Below are 18,973 nucleotides of genomic sequence, written 5' to 3'. Positions count from 1 at the left end.
TTATTCTTTTGGAACATTGGCCAGTGTATTTGTAACAAAATTTAAGTTCAGGGAAGAAGGAGGCAGGAACCAGCGAACGTTCATCGTAAAAGTTTAATCACAAAATAAACATAATCAACAAAATGACAAGCGGCAGCCTCTGACGGATGACTGCCACATAAAAACGAAAACAAAACAACAACACAAAGTCCAGGCCTGGTCCTCTCTCGTCTTCCACTGTCGTCACTCCTCCTTTTATCCTTCTGGAGCTCCTCCGTGGGACTCGAGACTGGTGTGCCCACGGTATTCATAGAGAAAGTGATGAAATTACATGAAAGGATCATGACAGAATTAGCATCTCCCAAATTATCACTCCTCCTAATGGCTATGTTCACACAACAGCAAAATACGGTTGTCTGTTTGTATTTGGCTGATTTGCACAGCAAGTCAGATTTGAAAGAAATGAATCCTTTCAGCAAGGACACATTCAGTTGATTAAAAGTGTCAGTTTATAATGTTACAAAAGATCTCAATTTAAATAAAATGCTGTTCTTTTGAATTTTCCATTTATTAATTGATAATAATAACAAATGTTTCTTGAGCAACAAATCAGTATAGTAGAATGATTTCTGAAGGATTATGTGAAACTGAAGACTAATGATAAATGATGTAAATGATGCTAAAAATTCAGCTCTACCATAAGAGGAATAAATTACATTTTAAAATATATTAAAATAGGAAAAAGTTCTTTTAAATTGTAATACTATTTCACAATATTACTGTTTTTGATCAAATGAATGCAGTCTTGGTTCACATAAGAGACGTTTAAACGGTAGTGTACATCCAATAGCTACCTTTTACCAGAGCTGCTTCCGTTTGTTTGTTTTTTGGTCTGTGCTCTATCTAAATTGAATTTATTTAGATAATAACTTAATTTAGTGCCTTTTCTCTTCTTGCTGTATCTGATTGTTTCTTTTTGCTGTCTTTGTGGTTTCCAGTTGAAGCCGGGCCAGAACAACTGCAAAGACAGCGACAGTGAGAGCGTCAGTGGAGAATCCAAACCCTCCATCCGGAGCAGCTCCAGAGACAGACTGACAGACGTGAGTGACCAATCAAATCTGTGCATCACTCACCATACTGACAAGAAATCACACTCAGTCAACACCCCTGAACGTTTATAATGCTCATTTAAAGAGTTTCCATGGATTTTTTTAATTCTGTTTTCCATGACTGGAAAAAGAATTTAGCTAAAATATCAGCTAAATATTGCTTGTGTAAAGTTTGATTGCAAGCCTTAGTGAATTCTGATTTGTTAACAATTCCTTCTTTTCAGTGAATCCATCTGTGTGGGAATTCTGCATTTATAGCAGTCACAAATTTTAACATTGCTATTGTGTGTAGATGCTGCATGAAAGTTTGAGCTTCCAGAAAAAAAAGTTTAATACCTGAGTTAAGGTAGGTCTTGTCTTGACACCTGATTTTTATCTGTCAGTTGGTGGCTTTTCTTATCTGTCTCGTTCTTACGAACAACAAGGTTCAATATTTAAACAGGATTTTACAATTTCTCTTATCCACTCCATTGGTCTAGACAAGGCCCTGTGCCAACAGGAACAATAGGAGTGTTTTAAGAGCCGAGCTGTTCTTGAGCTCAGTGTGTGTGTGCTTGTGTTGTCAGGGTGTGAGGTAGAGTAGCGCGGAGACTGTCTGCACCCTCAGGCCTGCAGGCTTTGGTATGTGTTTGTGCTCGGGTGGTGATAAGAACATCCTATTTACTCAGCTGGCAGCTTCAGTGGAGACTCAGGCTGAAGCGCGACTGTGCTTATATACCGGAGAAGTGGAGACGACAGAAAGGAACACAGTGAAAAATGTAGCAGTGACCGTGATTGGACATCAGTGATGTACCGTAAAAACACAAAGCACATATATATTAAGATGGAAATTACATATATATATATATATATATATGTATATATATATATATATATATATATATTACATACATACATTCATATATATATTGGCCAGAATCAGTGCATCCCTACACGCAGACAGCCATATTTAACCCTCTTGAAGCAGCATTCAACCAGCAGTCTATACAGTTTACATTACACTGAAAGTTATGTTACAGTTGTTTATGGATCTTATACACAGGCCCGTGTGAAAGCTCAGGCAGTCTGGCATTGGCCCTCTTCAAACCTCAAGCTTTGGCTCCTGCAGTGGAGATGTGAGTTTGTGAGTGTGTGCCGGCACTATCAGATATCGGGCATAATTAGAGCTGTCAGCTGGAGGGCGAGGCGAGTCGTCGGAACAGACACGGCAGAACGAGTTGAGCGCGACCACTCCTGCGTGTAGCTATAGGATGCTTGGCCAGGCATGAAATGAAATAAGTAATTTGATGTTGACATCAGAAATTGAAATGATACCTGCAGCCCCTCGTCAGGGAAGAGAGGGAAGACCGAAGAGATAAAGCATGAGAGGGGGGCAAGGAGAAGGAAGGGGAGATAGGAAAAGAAGAAATGCAAGTGGAATGGGGGAAACTGATAAAGTTAGAGATGAAACACAAGATTGAGTTTGATTATTGGACAGGTAAAAACAACTCACAAAGATATGCAGAATGTGTTGTGTATGATGGGTTTTAACTTGAGTCTTAAAGGGATAGTTCACTCAAAAAAGAAAATGTATGTTGTTCCAAACATGCATGCTGTTATTCTATGGTGGAACTCAAAAGTTCTGTTTTAATCTAGATGCAGGCTAGACATGAACTCCAGTAGAGATGAAGATTAGGATTAAAATGATAGAATTTTTTATTTTTGTTAGAACTCTCCCTTTAAGACTCAAGTTAATGGCAAGTTGAACCAGATAAATAAATAAAGGAACACATTATATAATTAGTATTTTTTTTTAATTAGTAATTAGTAAAATTTCATGAAGTCAATGAGACATAATCATAAGTTATTTTATTATATTTAATAATCATAATTATAACTTAAATATTAGCAAAAGAATAAGGTGATCACCTCTTAGGATCTCATTTATTTTTTTTATTTTGACATGAATAATAGTAAGGCTGTGAGGGATTGAAGTATAGTCTATTCACCGTCAATTATGAATTTTCATTCTCATCAAATGAGTATGCCGTCTACTCAAAGTTCATTGGCAAGTGGATTTGTCTATCACTGAATGTTTTGAAACCCTTTGAATTCTAAACAGGAGGTGCTGAAAGGTGCTGGAGATTTTTTGCTTGAGCAGTTTCTCAGGGTCGCACTCAGAGTAGAGCTAGTCCTGAGGGGATGGTGGAAGCAGCTTATTCACAGTCACACCATAAAAACCACTTCATACCAGCATACAGTTACTAGATAACAGAGATGGAGAGCAGGGTCTGAATTTCGGCGCGGGTTTGCGGGGATTAAGCATAATTTTACTCATTCCCGCAAGTTCCCCGCTTGTAATGTGGGAACTTCCTGCAAACATTTATTCACTATAGCGATACAAGACTTTCACTCACGTTTAAAATGAATGCGGGCTGGTGAGATGTAGTTTTGACACGTGTTATACTCTGAACGAGGTATGATTTTCTGGTACAAAATGCTATATTGGGTAAAAAAGAGCAACATTATGAACTAAACTTATTTCATTACAATATCAATGATACATGGATTACAACAGACTTAAATAATGTAGAGTCACCTAATAAAGAGCTCAAAGTGTGTTTTTTTGTTTTTATCAACAAATCAAAATTATACAGAAGAAGATACCCTTTAATTGACAGGTAATCCCCCGGTTGCACAACATACATCTTAAGAGTGTAAAATATGAATACAGTGAACCAAACTATGCATAGGAATGAATCTAGCTGGATTTAGAAGCCAACACCATTGTCAGAATGAGGGCTTGATTCCTTAAAAAGAGTGACGATCTGTTTGGCCTGTTGGTGAGATTTGGTGAACTACACAAAATTGTATCTGACTGCACTTTTCGGTTTTCCAGTTGAAGCCAATTCAAAGTTTAAAATCTAACTTCCTTGTGCCCTGTATAGGCTATTGTGCAACAAGAATGACCCCATAGGACCATCTAGCATCCAAATTGACTTTTTACATTTCCGTATCTTCCGAACAATATTAATATGATTTAGCACATAATTGCATCAGTTGTAAAAGCACAAATACATTGAGTGAGCAAACATTTGGGTGAGAAAATTGTAAACAAAAAATGATAAAAAAGTGACAAATATTACCCCTACCCCAATTTCTGTAAGAAATGCAGGCCCTGGAGAGGCAGGAACAGAAACATTATTTTTTGACATGTAAAAGTGTTTATTATTTGTATATATTCTTGATTGCATACGCACACAATTTTCCTTAAAGTGAAATGAAAGAAGAGGGTACGCTTGAGTTGGGGTTTTGAGGAGTAATTCTTGCTTTTCGTTATAGACTGTTTGGCAGAGTTCTAATGATGTCTTCTCTCTCTTACTCCTATCCACTGCATTGATGAAAAAAAGAGAAAGAGCCTGGTGTTGATCTTCACTTGACAAAGAGGAAGCTGGGGTCAAAACAGGTCACACAGGACATTTTGCTCGCCCCCCTTCTTTTCCTCCTTTTTCTCTCCCTCTCTCTTCCCTCTCCCTCTCCCTCTCCCTCTCTCCCCCTGCCCCATGCGCTGCCAGCTCATTAAGCTACAAATGGTGCATCAGCCTTGTTCTCACCAGCAGTAACCCCAAACCTTGGATAAATTGGCAGGCTTGCTGTATTTGCTCCGAAGCCCCGGGTCCCCTTTCAGCCGCGTTTGAAGCCAGCATGGCGGCACGGTTTCCCCAGGCAGGGTGGCTGGAGGCCAGGGCAAAGGGAAGAGGAGAGAAGGGGATGTGTGGTAGAGACAGGGCGAATCAAACACACATGTGTTTAGTCTCTGTGGCAGGAGTGAAATGCCATCATTATCCGGCTGCCTATCAAATAAATTGGCAATTACAGGGCGCCGGATTCCAGTAAACAGCACATTAATGCTTTTCTTTTGGTGTGTGTGTGTTTGCCGAGAGGAATGGGGGACGGCCGTACGTGCCCCCTGTGCGTTTGGTGTCTTTGCCTACCCGTCACCATCTTGCTGATGAGAGACAAAGTGGGAGACGATAATGAGGTCAGTCCAAGCCGCGAACAAAACCAAACTAAAAGGCTTAAATATGACAGTTAATTTAACATCATCATCACTGCAGTGTCCCTCCTATAGAGGGACCATCCTAAAGCGACTCTTTAACTCTCATTACAGCCTGCTAATCTGACACAGAGAGGCACAGACAGACAGTGAAACAGACCGAAAGGCTGAGAGAAAGCGATGACATTACCTGCTCTTTGGTCGCCATAGAGACTGTACTTTAGGATTTCTGGGTAACACGTTTTATTGCTCATTCATCATTCAGTGCAGTCTTAACTGAGGTAGAGCAATGAAATATTTACATTGAGGGTCAGGTGGTAGTTTGGCCTGTTTAGTGGTCTGTCATGTGTGGGGGTCGGGTGTGTGGTGTAAAGAGACGTGCTATCGACACTCATACACACACACACACACACTCACTCACTCACGTATGTCTGATCGGAATCTGCATGACTAATGCTGTCGGCAATGTATCAGAGTGGATGAGTGTAATCGGCAGATTTCAGAGTGAAGAATTCAGATTTAGAATTTACATTTACAATTCATATACAGAATTCGGATTCATTATGTCAGCAGTTCTATTCTGAATAGATGAGACAACCTGATTTTTGTGGTTGAAGGAGCATAATTCAGATTCATAATTTTTATACAGAATTCAAATTAATCATCCCAATCATTCAGAATAGATGAGCCAAATCTGAAGAAACTGAATCAGAATTTAGATTCAGATTTCAAGCTTTGTCGGTATAGTTAATTGTATCTTTAACATGAATCCTCAGCACAGTAAATTCACAGCACAGTGTAATCATTTTTAACTATCCATGTGAAATAGAGCTGCTCAATTAATAGTTAATAAATAGCAATCTCAAACATCCACGCGATGTTATTCCTAAATGACAACAATTCGGCTATGTCTGTGAAACCGTTGACAAGTAAGATCAGAGCGGAATGGGCTATTAACATTGTTAACACTATTAACATATAGCTTTACTATAAACACCTTGCAGCTAGTTTAGTTATGTATGTGTTATCAGTACTTCATCTAAATGTTCTCTAAATGCAACGCTATGCAAAATCAATCTTTCTCTTGGTCCCGTGTGTTCACTTTGGAACTGAGTGGTTTGCAAGGATTTCTAGCCCTCTTGCTGTTTTGCAGTGAACATATTTGAATCCAGCGTCGTGGTTAGTGGCTGTAGATGATTAGTTCTGCCTGTGCTGGGGGATTCTTTCGCTATGTGGTAAAACAATCTCCACCCTGTTATTATGGCCACTGGAGAAGATTTATGTCATATAATATAGATGTTGTTCTTAATGATTACTGTTATTATTTGATTTCGCCGGGATGTGGAAAGAGTCCTCAGCGTTTTGCGGAGAGGTCATGTTTCTGCTGAAGATTTGACCTGCGGATATTGCTCTCTGGTGTCTGAAGTCAAAACAGATTACATTAGAGTCAAACTTTCCGCTCTCTGTTTGTCACGGATCCTCAAACCTCGCTGCTAATTTTGATTATTCTTCTACACAGTTGTTATAATGAGGTCAGGGGCCCTTACATGCTGAGAAATGCCGACCAATTTGCTCCGACATGGAAGTTGTAATTGCTCGCATCAATTATCTAGTAGTTCTTTTGCCATCTCCATTCGTCACTCCTGATCTCTCTCTCTCTTCTTCTCCCACTCGCTCGTTCTCTAATTTGAAATGTTCCTTATTAGAGACGTGCATTCAGATATGGCAGTTGCACCGCACCTATAATTAGCTTATTATCATGGCAGGAGTTAAAGTGTTTGAACAGGAGTGTAGAATGTGTGTCTGTGTGTGGCAGAAAAATGCATTTGTTTGTGTGCCAGCATTTGAAGAGGTCTGGATAACAGTGTGTTTATAACTGTCAGTTCATTGTGTGCATGTGGTAAGGAATACGGAGTGTGTCTAAAAAACAGTAGTGGTTATGATTGCTTTAGAGCTTAACAGCACTGCTCTAAATCAGCTGTCAGTCACTCTGACCTGAAACACGGCTGGTGACAGCACCTCAATAAACCTGCCACTCGTCCCTCTCTGCTTTGCTATTATGTCTAAACTGGCCAGCGCCACACACACACACACACACACACACACACACACACACACACACACACACACACACACACACACTTATCTATATGGATAGCACTCTTCCTTTAGATGCCACAGCATATATATATATAAAGATAAATAATAATAATAATTTAAAAAAAAAATAATAAAAAAATGAATATATATATATATATATATATATATATATATATATATATATAAAGATTTTTGTGGAAGTCACCCTTATTAGGTTGCTCAAGGACTATTTTAAGGACTAGATATATGTATATTAACTAGTGCTGTCAGTCAATTAAAAAATTAACTAATTAATAGCACATTTTTCTGTAGTTAATCACAATTAATCACACCTTACATTTACGTTTTTAATATATTTTCTTATTATAATAATTTCACAGTTAATCTCCAAATTAATGTAGAAATAACATAAAAACAACATAAGGACAGTATTTTTTTTAATTATTTGATCTAAATATAGATGAATCCTTATTAAAGCTACAAAAGTTATTCAGTCTAGAGCAGTGAGGGATTTTCTCTTTATTTTGATTATCCTTAATGACAGACAGCAGCAGGTGTATTAGGCTGTTGTCACTTTAAGATCTGAAGCACATGACGTGGATCTCACAACTCTTTATGGTCATTTAAGACTTTAACTCATTAAAGACTGTGCTTTCGAGGATTCTCGACAAAGCGGGCATTTTGCCATATTTTTGTGTGTTTTTGTCCGTTCAAGCGTGTAAGAGAACTTGTGTGTGTGTGTGTGTGTGTGTGTGTGTGTATATATAATTATTTCCAACTTTATTTGTATGCATACTGTACTATATAGCAAATCCCAACTGCTAGAATTTTTATTTTGTTACAAAATGTCAACAAAACCTCACTGTCGGCAAAAACAACCTTACTACAATTCCTTGTACAATACCTTCAAGGGGGACTTTTACTGTGTTTTTAATTTAAGCAATTCAAAGGTCCAGATATGAGTAAAAATTTACTTGAATGTATTGAATTATCAACTATAATCTGAATTTGCTGTTGTAAGTTACATGAACAGTTCCAAATCAAAGATGTGCCTCTTGAGTCTCATGGACGCTAAGACATTTTTATTGTCATAAATCTTCCTCAATTCCTCCACTGTTGGCAGGTGTGGACTGAGGTGAACCTGAGGTTGTTTTTGTGTGAATGTGGCAAGAGATTTTGACACACAGTGACAGGGTGGTCTGCTTTCATCACAGCCTGTCTGTATTGTGCTGTCATTATCGAACAGCTAACTGTCCATCATGGGCGATGGGAGAGAGACAACACAAATGAACATATCTACACATACAGTCAACACTTATCTATCAAGTAGGGAACCAATCATATTGAGGCTCTGAAGCATCAGGTGCAAGTTTTCTAACCTCTAGAGAGACAAGTCAACCACGGCTGGTGTAAGAATAGTAGAATGAATGTACTACATTTTTTTTCTCCATCGTCACAGATTTTTATTTCACTTTATTTTATTTATTTTTAATTTATTTTAATATTTTTTGTATACATTTTATTTTTTACAATGTTATAAATATTATATTGTACAATTTTAAATATTGTACAAGAAATGACTAATGAACATCAGAGACTGACTTTATATGTACATGACCCTCCATTGCTCAGTGTGTTGGAGCATGTGCATTTTCAGTCTGTTTTACAGAAGTTCTTCTCTTATGTCTATTTTTTTGTGTGTGTGTGTTTCTGATTATTTTTGGCTACGTCTACATTAATCCGGACACATTTGAAAACAGCGTTTTCGTTTATAAACGCTCTCCGTCCACACTAGCGTTTTCAGGTGTTTTCGGACGTTTCAGTGTGGTTGAGAAACTTTTGAAAAACGCCTGAAAACGCTAAATTCACCTTACTGCGAATGCGTAAAACCCCACAAAAGATCACTAATATGATTCAGATGGAAAATAAATAATGAAGTTATCGCGCAATTCTTCTGACAGGAATTCTTCGCACACAGTCACCATATGTTTGGTCTAAAACGCAACTGCTCTCATGTATTGCCGCAGGACAGCAAATGTGAGTAAATTCTGTCATCTTTGCAGGACTGCGATATGAAGAGTGTGCAATGTAGAATATTTTTAGCAGCAGTGTGAAAGTGAATAGCACATAAGAGGCACAATACTGGTATAAACATGAATATCTATTGGTACAATATGCGTCACATGACTAAATTTACGTCATCGGTTTCACAGTCCACACTACAACGCGCAAATGGCGTTTTGGAGCGTTTGGCGTTTGGAGCCATTTGTTCACTTTGGAGTGCGTTTTCAAAAAAACTTCGTTTTCAAAAGCACAATGTTTTGATTTGATTGTAAGTGGACACATACAAAAGTAGAAATATCACAGATTCTTTTTTCATATTTCTTTTTTCTGTATTACCATAATTGCAGAGTAATTGAAGTTTATTGTGCTACTATGTGAAGAAAATCCAGCAAAACGCGCCGGCGTTTGCCGACCTCAGAGGGTTAATACAAACGCCGTCTCAGTGTGGACGGAAGGCCAAAACGGAGAGAAAAATATACGTTTTCAAACGAAAACGTATTAGTGTGGACATGGCCTTTGTTTGATCTGGTTAACAGTGTCTGAACCAGAGCCAGCTACCAGCGCAGTACCCTTAAATCCAGTCCAGTTTAACAGCATCCAGTCAATCACCAGCTAACCTTGTTCCATTATTCTCTAAATCCCTCTTTTTTTCACCCACAGACAGTAGGAGGAAGGAAGTGAGAGAGAGAGAAGCAGACAAAAAGTGCTGGCAGAGATTGGGTTGTCTCTTTCTCTTTGTCTTCTTTTGAGATCAGAGTGCAGATTGTAGTGCCATTTAAATGCCCGTCGTTTCCTCATTTATTTATTTTTTTCCAGATAAAGACGGATAGCTTGGAGGAATCTCTCTCTTGCTGTCGTTCTCTCTCTGTCTCCCTTTAGTGTTAAGGTCAGTTCATCATAGTGAGTTGAATAAGTGGAGCCTGAGGGAATCTTAACAAAGGTCTTGTTCTGATTGGATAATGACAGCACGGGGCCCAAGGAGCAAGGGAAATAGCTTGTTGCCATAGCAATAAGAGACCAATGTGGGTACCATATTCAGAATGTGCGAGAATGCGGCAGAGAAAGAGTGAAGAAAAGAAAAGATTTTTGACTCAGAGCCTGTATATAAAGCATGTCTGTGTCTTCGTTGTACGACACACACACACAACGTATGGGTGAAATGCTTCGACACCCCTCACCCTCTATGGAGCAAGCATCAATTGAGAAAAGTTGTCAAATACATTGCTATGACTATGAGCTAAAATAAAATAAACCTTTCCCACCAGGATACAGGCATCAGTCGCTTTCACAAACACCAGCACAATCTCACATCTCCCGGGCCTACAAATCACCCTGACCTGGAGCCTCTGTGTGTGTGTGTTTGTGTGTGTGTGTGTGTGTTCAACTGAGCTGCCATGACCCTATTCCCTAAGCCTAAGCTGTAAATATACCAGACTTCTTTCTCTTCCTGACATTTTTTCCCCCCGCTTGTTTGGTTTCCTCAGAGGCAACTTGTGTTTTCAGTCCTTAATGATCCTTCCTTATGATGGATAGAGACAGCCTTGCCCAGGCCAAGTAGTGCTGCCGTATCTTCAGCAGACCCAGGTGCTGACGGAAAGACTGTGTGAGGTTCTCCGGGGATGAGAGAAAGTGGGAGGAGAAGTTGGAAAGGTTTCGAATTGTGAGGTTGTAGGCCTGGTTACTCTCCATTTTCTCCCCGTAAAGCATGGCCGAAACTGTTCAGCACTGCCAATCAAATCTCTCACTGTTGTGCTGGATTCGCTACATTGATTTTAATAAACATTCATGTAGTTCAAGCAGTGGTGCAAGTAATGCCAAGGACATGGGTTTGATTCCGTGGGAATGCATAAACTAATAAACTGGATGCAATGTATATTAAGTCGCTTTGGATAAAACGTCTGCTAAATGCATACATTTGTGATCATAATAATAGGTTTATATATATATATATATATATATATATATAAAGAGTTCAGATGCAAAAGCCTTTATATACATATACATACATATATATATATATATATATATATATATATATATATATATATATATATATATATATATATATATATATATATATATATATAAGCACATATATATTTGTATGTGTGTGTGTGTGTGTGTGTGTGTGTGTGTGTGTGTTAAAATAGATTGGAAAAACAACACCATACAACAAAAAGAGTTGAAAATAACATTCTCAATGATTCATAAATAAAGATAATTAAGTAAATTTCTTCCCAATGTCAGTAATCACAATAAACAATTTATCTACTAAATAATGTAGTTAAATGCAAGTTATTAATTATATAAGGCTATTCATTAGCTGTTTGCCAAGCACATAAAAACAAATCCACCTGCTTCAACTTAACCAAACTTAAGTTCAGTTGCTGCCTTACATTTTTAAGTATAATCATATTGGCTGTACAAGTAATTTCAAATCATTTAAAAAAAATTGTCTAGTTGAATCTCGTATTACTAAAAAAATGAAGTTGAAATTGGTTTAATTATTTTGAAAAACATATGTTGCCATGACTTATTGGTCATATCATTTTTACAGTATACATTTTATTAGTATATGTTTAGCAATTTGTGAAATTCAGTTGATTGGTCATAGGTGGTGTGTATTGACTATATTCAACAGCTTCAAATGTAGCCCATCCAAACAGATTTTAGAGCCGAACTATCCATCTGTAATTTCCTGTTTGAAGGATCAGTTGTGCCATTTTGCTGGCATTACACAGATTTAATTTGTTTCATAAATGTTGTGTTAATAAAGAACACAAAGTTGAGCCTTCAAGTACCACCTTCCTTGCTTTACAGCTCTGTACGCCAATCGGATATTGTGGTCTGAATGGCCATTATCTCCATGCCCGGCCTTCCAGCTGTTTCGTCCCCTCATAGGATTTTAATGTGTGAATGTGTCTGCTGGGCTGCAGTGAGAAGGTATATCGCTGGACTCTGAACCATTAGACTGTATTCAAAGAGGCTTTTAACACACTGCAGGCGTCACAGTGGCGTTGTGCTCACTGACGTTGAGTTAATGAACTGTACTGTGTTTTTCAATTATTCACTATCTGGTCAGACTGTGATCAGAGAGCGTGTCTGTTGAGAATAAAATCAAACGTTTCTTCACGACTTCAGTCCAAGCACAGAGCTATATGATCAAAGGAAACGAGTAAATAAAGAAAATTTCTTATTTCTGTTAAAGTTAAAGTGATTATGTAAAGGATTTGTGATATATAACAAATCGCTAAGTTTTATTGCCTTTGTGATTTAGTGTAACAACCACAAGTTTTCCTCATATGCAAAAGAAGAAAAAAAAAACACGAGATGGAATGAAAAAGTAAGTTTCTTGGTTTTGATTTTCTTCCAGCAGCAGTTTAAATGGCATGTCAGGCCACGCAGGTGGTTGGGGAAACATAAATCCTTGCTGGGTGTTCTGGATCCAGCCAAGGTTCCAGAACTATCTGTCACGGTTCTGTTGAGATTTATGCTTGAGTGGAAGAGGCTGAGTACACACAGAGTGTTAAAGAGTGCTGTAAAGAACAAGCTATTAAAGCATCCACCTCAAACCCTGCCCAGAGCTGACGTCTGAATCCTGACCGGACATGGGATCCACAAGTCCAAGAGCAATAGTTAAAATGCTTCTATTGTGCATTTTTGTCATGTGCAATATTTAAAAGGAAATAAAATAGCATAACAATTTAAGTGAAAAATGCAGCTCTTTTGATTAATGACTTGTATGAAATGGGGCTTAATCTTTAATATTTATTTCTTTGTTTATTTTTTACATCATACTTCTTAGTTTTTTTGTTTTGTTTTTTTATTTCCAATTTCCAATTTTGAATCCCATATTTTAATTGTGATCTCAGACTTTTACATCACACTGTGTTGCCATAGAGCAGTGGTTCTCGACCAGAAGGCCTCAGCAAACTTCAAATATGCACGATGACTTGAAATGATGATTTAAAAATGATTTAAATTAAGTTATATTACAATAATATAACTTAAAATTCTAAAAAGCACATAAATCTGAGGTATGAATGGAATATTTCTCTCTTTTAATGTTTTATTAAAGAACATGAAACTTCTGGAATCACAAAAAGAAATGTTTTTAATCAATTCAATGCACTGACGCGTTTCTGTTAATTAAAAAAAGATTGAAACAAGCAACTTCATCATAATTACAGCAGAACATATTGAAATAGTATAGCATATATAAGGGCCCTTTGAATATTGTGTTGGACAGTGGTTGAGAATCATCATAGATTGGCAGGAAGTGATGTCGAGAAGTGTGAGGAACAGGATTGAGGAATGTTGTGAGCTGGACTCAAGCTTGTGTTGACCGTTTGCGCAGCACAGCTCAACGTGTTTGATCATGTGTGTTCACCACAAAAAAAAGCACTTTATCTGGTTGTTTTGTAATGCTTACAATTGTGTCATTCTAGGCTTAACATTGCAAAAGGTTGAGCTAATATTGTGCTTTGCATCAGCTCTGAGTGGCGCTCGAAATGCCTCTCTGACAGGCGCTGTTGTGTGCGGCTTTCTGTCCGCATCAGGCCTGTTTAAATGTTTGGCAGAGGGCATGTTCGGTCCCCGTCAAGGCCTCGCTGCGATTGAGGGGATTACAGAGAGATCCTCTGTATGTCGCATTGCTTCCATATCAGAAGCCACTGCAATTTCCTCCAAAACCGCAAGGCAAAAAGCCTGAGAACAGAGTAAATAAATGTGAAGGTATATAAATATATAAAGAACACAGCCCCTTGGAATCATAGTTTCGGAAAGATAATTCCAGAGACATTATTTCCCCCTAGTCATGGACTTAACTCAAATTTAGAGGGAGAATGAAATTGCTGGCAGTGAAAAAAGGCAGACAGAAAAGGTGGGAGTTCATGAGGAGAGAAATAACATTTTCATTTGTTTCGGGCCCTGTGGGAGAGATAGGCCGTGCCAGTAAATAGATGCCGTTATGAGAAATTATTTTCTTTTCCCTGATGGGGGATGTGGTTTTAAGGCACACTTATCCATCTGCAATCTAGATGTCAAACCCCAGGAATCCAGAATAGCAACACAGCGGTGTGGTCGTAATGACACACGAATCGAACCCCCCCTACTTGTTTCTCGTCCCTCTCTCAGCCTCCTGCCAGCACACTGCTCTTTCTCTCAGACTCAAGGTTTGTTCTTTGATGTCCGTTTGTTCTTTCCAGCTCAATCATGACATGTTTAAATTGGCCGGTCGAATTACCTTCTAGCCCCGCTGGTACTGTTGAGTTGAGTGTTCGAGAGGGATGGAGAGAAAAATAGTTTACTGTTTTATAGATATTTTTATCTCCGGAATATCTGCTGCAGTTATGAAGAATTTCTTCACTTCCCAGAACTGGGTGCACTGCGGGTCTCCATGATTTTGCTTATTATTGTCCATTATACTGCTGGAAATGAAAATACGCCACAAGAATGTTCATTCTAAGTGAGAGTTTATGTTTTTTAGAAATGACACGTCACAGTAAGTGTAAGTTTAAAAGCTTCTTTTTTTTTTTTACAAGGCACGCAAGCTTAAGAGGTTTTTTTTTTTTTTTTTTTTTTTTTTTGAGCGAGATATTTCTTAGACAAGCCGCAGAGTTTCTCGACACTTTATCAAACCCGTGACTGCATTCTGCAAAACTCCCTCCGTTCTAGTTAGTCTGATCAAAAACAACACTATGCACCAAACTCTGAGTCATCAAAGGATTTGTGAAGCTTTCATCTTCAGGGTATCTTATTGCTTTTCACCTGATACACTGCTTCATCTCACTTCTCTCAAAACATGCCGAGCAGTCAAAGTTATACGTTGCATTACAGTTTTTTCTATTGTTCTATTGTTCTTGATGTTGTTGCTGTATATTCCACAAAACCAGTTTTTCAGTACAACGGTATGTGAGAAAATGATGACAGGATTGTAATTTTTGGATGAACTATACCTTCAAATAAAATGAACGAATTGAACATTAGTGTAAAGTAGGACTGGGATCGTCGATTACGCACTGTTTATGTTCATCCCTAATCCCCTGTCATATTTCACACAAAATAAAGATGCTAATGGATAGTATGGCAGCGCCGCTTAATACTGTTGCGTTCATACAGCGTTTTGTTTTTTACGAGCGTGACAACCCAATTCTGTAACTGAACTGACACCTCCACATTTTCAGGACTCCCAACCGCATTCCCGCACTGAATAAACAGACCGCATTGGACAACTAGTTGTCCGCCACATCATATAATGTGAGAGCCAAGGTGAACTGTATAATCATGACGGATTTAGTTTACTCAAGGAGATGTAGAAATTATTTGCGTTCATCCTCAGATCCACCGGAGCTGTGAGGCGCGTGGCTCAAACGTTCTCTCTGCACTCGGTTACTAAGCATTTAAAGTCCTTGTTGGTTGTTTAAAATATCTGATGGATGAGCTCACGCCTCTATTGGACTCGTTTATTTAACAACGCGCTGTCAATTGGGATAAAACTTCCTGATGTTATGGACATCGCCATTTTTGATACTGTCGTTGAATGCGGTTGTGAGTCCTGAAAATGTGCAAATCAGTAAATCGTTAAGATATGGAAGTTTATTCAAGCCATCCTTGGGTCTTTTGTTCAAAAAAACTAACAACATTACCACCCTGCCTCCAAGAATAATTACTTTGAGAAGTGGACTCTATGTAGGACCTCAGAGTTTGTGGTTGTTTGGCAATGTCATGTGAGCTTAAATATTTATGTAGTAATATATCCTGCGGACAGCCACTACAATCAGCATCACAGTTCAATAGATTATGCATTTGCAATTAGGGTCCTGGCTCAGGCTCTTGTCTGGGTGGTCGGGTACACTTGTTCTCTTGCCTCAATGGCTTGGAGGCCTGGCTCAAACAGGAGGAAGAGAGGTGGACAGTGGCCCAGATGGTGATGAGCTGGCTTGGGGGTGGGATTGGACAGGATTAACCCCCTGTAGTTGTGGCCGTGGCCTAGCTATTTAGGCAGGTCAGGGATAGTGGAATTAGCCTTGGCCTTGCCATGGAGTTCCATCTGATTTCAGGCCTCATCCAATTACAGCCTTATCTCCTCAACAAATGAGATCAATGCCACAGACGTATGAAGACCTTCTGCCTGGGGGACGAGGTGTGATAATCGCCCATAATACAGCTCAGGTACAAGGGCAGACAGGTGCCTGCAGAACAAGCCCAGCATGCTTGAACCCAAGAGAGAGAGAGTCTGGACCGACATTGACTACAACTTGTCATTAGAGAGGCAAAGGAATTAATATTGATTAGCACTGAGGTTATGCTTCCCCTTATGCTCTTTCTCCTGGTTTGTGTGTAGAATTATTGACCTTTATTGTCTCAAGTGCAGCTTCAAGAACCACAGGATATTGGGCATAGTTGTGATTTTTCTCTCTAATCTGCATTGAAATGTACGCTGCTTTTACGTGATTTTAAAGGATGCCGCAGTGGGGAACCATAATGGCTTTTTATACTTTCTGTGCATTGAGGCACTCACACGCCTTATACAGCAGACTTGAGATGAACCCTCTGTGCCTAATGCAGTTCACAATTCATTTTCTTGTCAATTAGGGAGAAAAACAAATGTTTGGCATTTCTAGATGTAATTAGGAAAATAATTAACCTTTGCAACTGCCTGTTAAAAATGGACCGTTTTGCGAATGTCTTTTCTATACTCTAAATGTGTGATGAGACTAGAATGGAGGGCGTGTAATGAACGCAGTACATCTCATCATGTGAAATTGCGTTCTTCTGTGCTCTTTAAATTACTATTGCTTTGCTCTCAACATGATTTTTGCAGTATCTATAACCAGCACTGAACATTTTAGGGTCTTGAATGCCATGAATAATTGCAAGGTTTCTACCCGTTGATCTTGCCTATAGAGCGGTGAGTAGCAATTTCATGACAGAATTGTCCACGAATCAGTTTTATTGAAAGATTTAGTAGCAATTATACCGCCATTGTGAGGCAGGTTCATTTAAATGCTTTGAAATGGGCCGTGGTGTATTTGAGACTACAAAAATATGATGGTCTCTAATATGTAGTCAATGGCCAGTCCCAAACTCTGACTGTAATGCCACCGGTCTGTTTTACAACCATCTGGAATGGGGTGAGCTGTCTGCTGTATGGGTGACCAGGGAGCCATCTTCCTGGATTTATGTCTGCCCATTTCTACCCACCGCAGCATCCAGGATGCTATTAGCCACCCGATAGCTATATAGGGTTTTTTTAAATAGAGTCCTTCAACAACTGTGCCTATCGCTTTCTGTCTCTCAGGCCTGGTATAAAATCTAAAAATCTCCTTGGATGGCTCAAGGCAGCATGGAGTCGTAGGGTGTGTTGACACGAGAAGGAACCTTTGCCCAAAACAGCCTGAATGAGGATGGTTTGGCACGTCATGCATGTGTAAGTCAGGGAGCTGAGTCTTCTCCTTTCTGGCTCAGTCATGTGATTGAGGGCAGGGAAGACGAGATTTGGACAGTGAGGTAGGGTGAGCGTGGCGTGGCGTGGCCCGGCCTCCAAAGCACAAGGCTAGATTAGCTTCTAAGAGGGCACAGCAGCGGTTAGTTTGGGAAAATATCACAGCCCATTAGCTGGAGCAGCGAAATGGAGTCAGCTTCAGGGACTCCATTAGCCCTTCTTCGCTTACGCAGACGCCGTCCCTCAGCTCTGCCCTGCTATTCTGGAAGAACTGAGCGCACAGCTATAATTGGACTGGGGAAATCAAGCAAGTTTCAGTGGTCCTGGTGGGGCTTTCAGACAGAAAATGAGAACACGGTCTTTTGTATGATCTGTTTTCTTGCCTACTTCTAGTTTGCACCCACCCCCTTGTTAGCTTCACCTGGTTTGTTAACACTAAAGCATTGGACTGTGTTTGGACTATATTTTTGAAGTGTTTCCTTTTGTTGTTTTTTTGCACTTTGTTTTCTTTATTTTCACTCCTGCTTTGAATTGAATTCACATTATTAGCAAATCCTACAAGCACACAGGAGTATAAATGGCGTGCAGCCTTTTTTAAGTACGAGTATTCTCCCTGCACTGATTAAACCACAGCGTGCTGCTCGTTAATAAACACACAAATCTCCCAGAGAGGCATGCTCATGTGCTCTTCAAGAGGATTTAAAGATGTCTCCCGGCCTATTTGTTGTCATCGTCACAGAGCGTGCTAACACTCATCCCTTTTAAGTCATAGCAAATGTTATCCTTATATATTCCCTCTCTTTTCTCCTGTTTTGTCTCTCCTGTAAATGTCCTTGATGTAATGCTTTGTGACTTGAGTATAGACATTTTCTGGTTTTATAAAATGGTGCCTGGAACATAAGACAGGCCTCACTGCTTCAGGTAATTGATGTGCAATTTTTAGACCTTCCAAAGGACGTTTTCATCATTCCCATTGTAGAACCGGGACATTCGAGTCAGTATACCAAAACTGTTTAACACGGTCCTCCTAAAAGGAAGGTCATCAATCCTGTGTCAATCACTTAAAGACCAGACTATTTTTAGCTTTACATTAACACAATAAACAGTTTGTAACACATCCTTAGTTGGTAAATTGTGTTGACACAAGCAGCTTATTATTCGTATTATTGTGACAGTACAATTTAAAATAAATATGAATACAGTATATTTTTGTCATAAATTGAATAGATTTTAAATGGT

The 18,973-nt window shown here is 39.0% G+C and overlaps 1 protein-coding gene across 3 annotated transcripts in view; it reads left to right on the top strand.

Moving 5' to 3' along the window:
• Nucleotides 1-18,973, top strand: part of auts2a (activator of transcription and developmental regulator AUTS2 a) — a 341,760-nt gene that overhangs the window by 134,630 nt on the left and 188,157 nt on the right. For 2 of the 3 annotated variants that reach the window (XM_084105172.1, XM_084105173.1), the window contains one exon: nt 978-1,079. The exons of the other annotated variant lie outside the window; for it this stretch is intronic. In XM_084105172.1, coding sequence (XP_083961298.1) covers nt 978-1,079 — 102 coding nt within the window. The remainder of the gene's footprint in view (nt 1-977; nt 1,080-18,973) is intronic. 3 annotated transcript variants of the gene reach the window in all.

The sequence above is a fragment of the Abramis brama genome (assembly GCF_963993115.1).
Source record: "Abramis brama genome assembly, chromosome: 25".
Taxonomy (NCBI): Eukaryota; Metazoa; Chordata; class Actinopteri; order Cypriniformes; family Leuciscidae; genus Abramis; species Abramis brama.
Note: the sequence above shows the minus strand (reverse complement) of the source record. Positions and strands in the feature narration are given on the sequence as shown.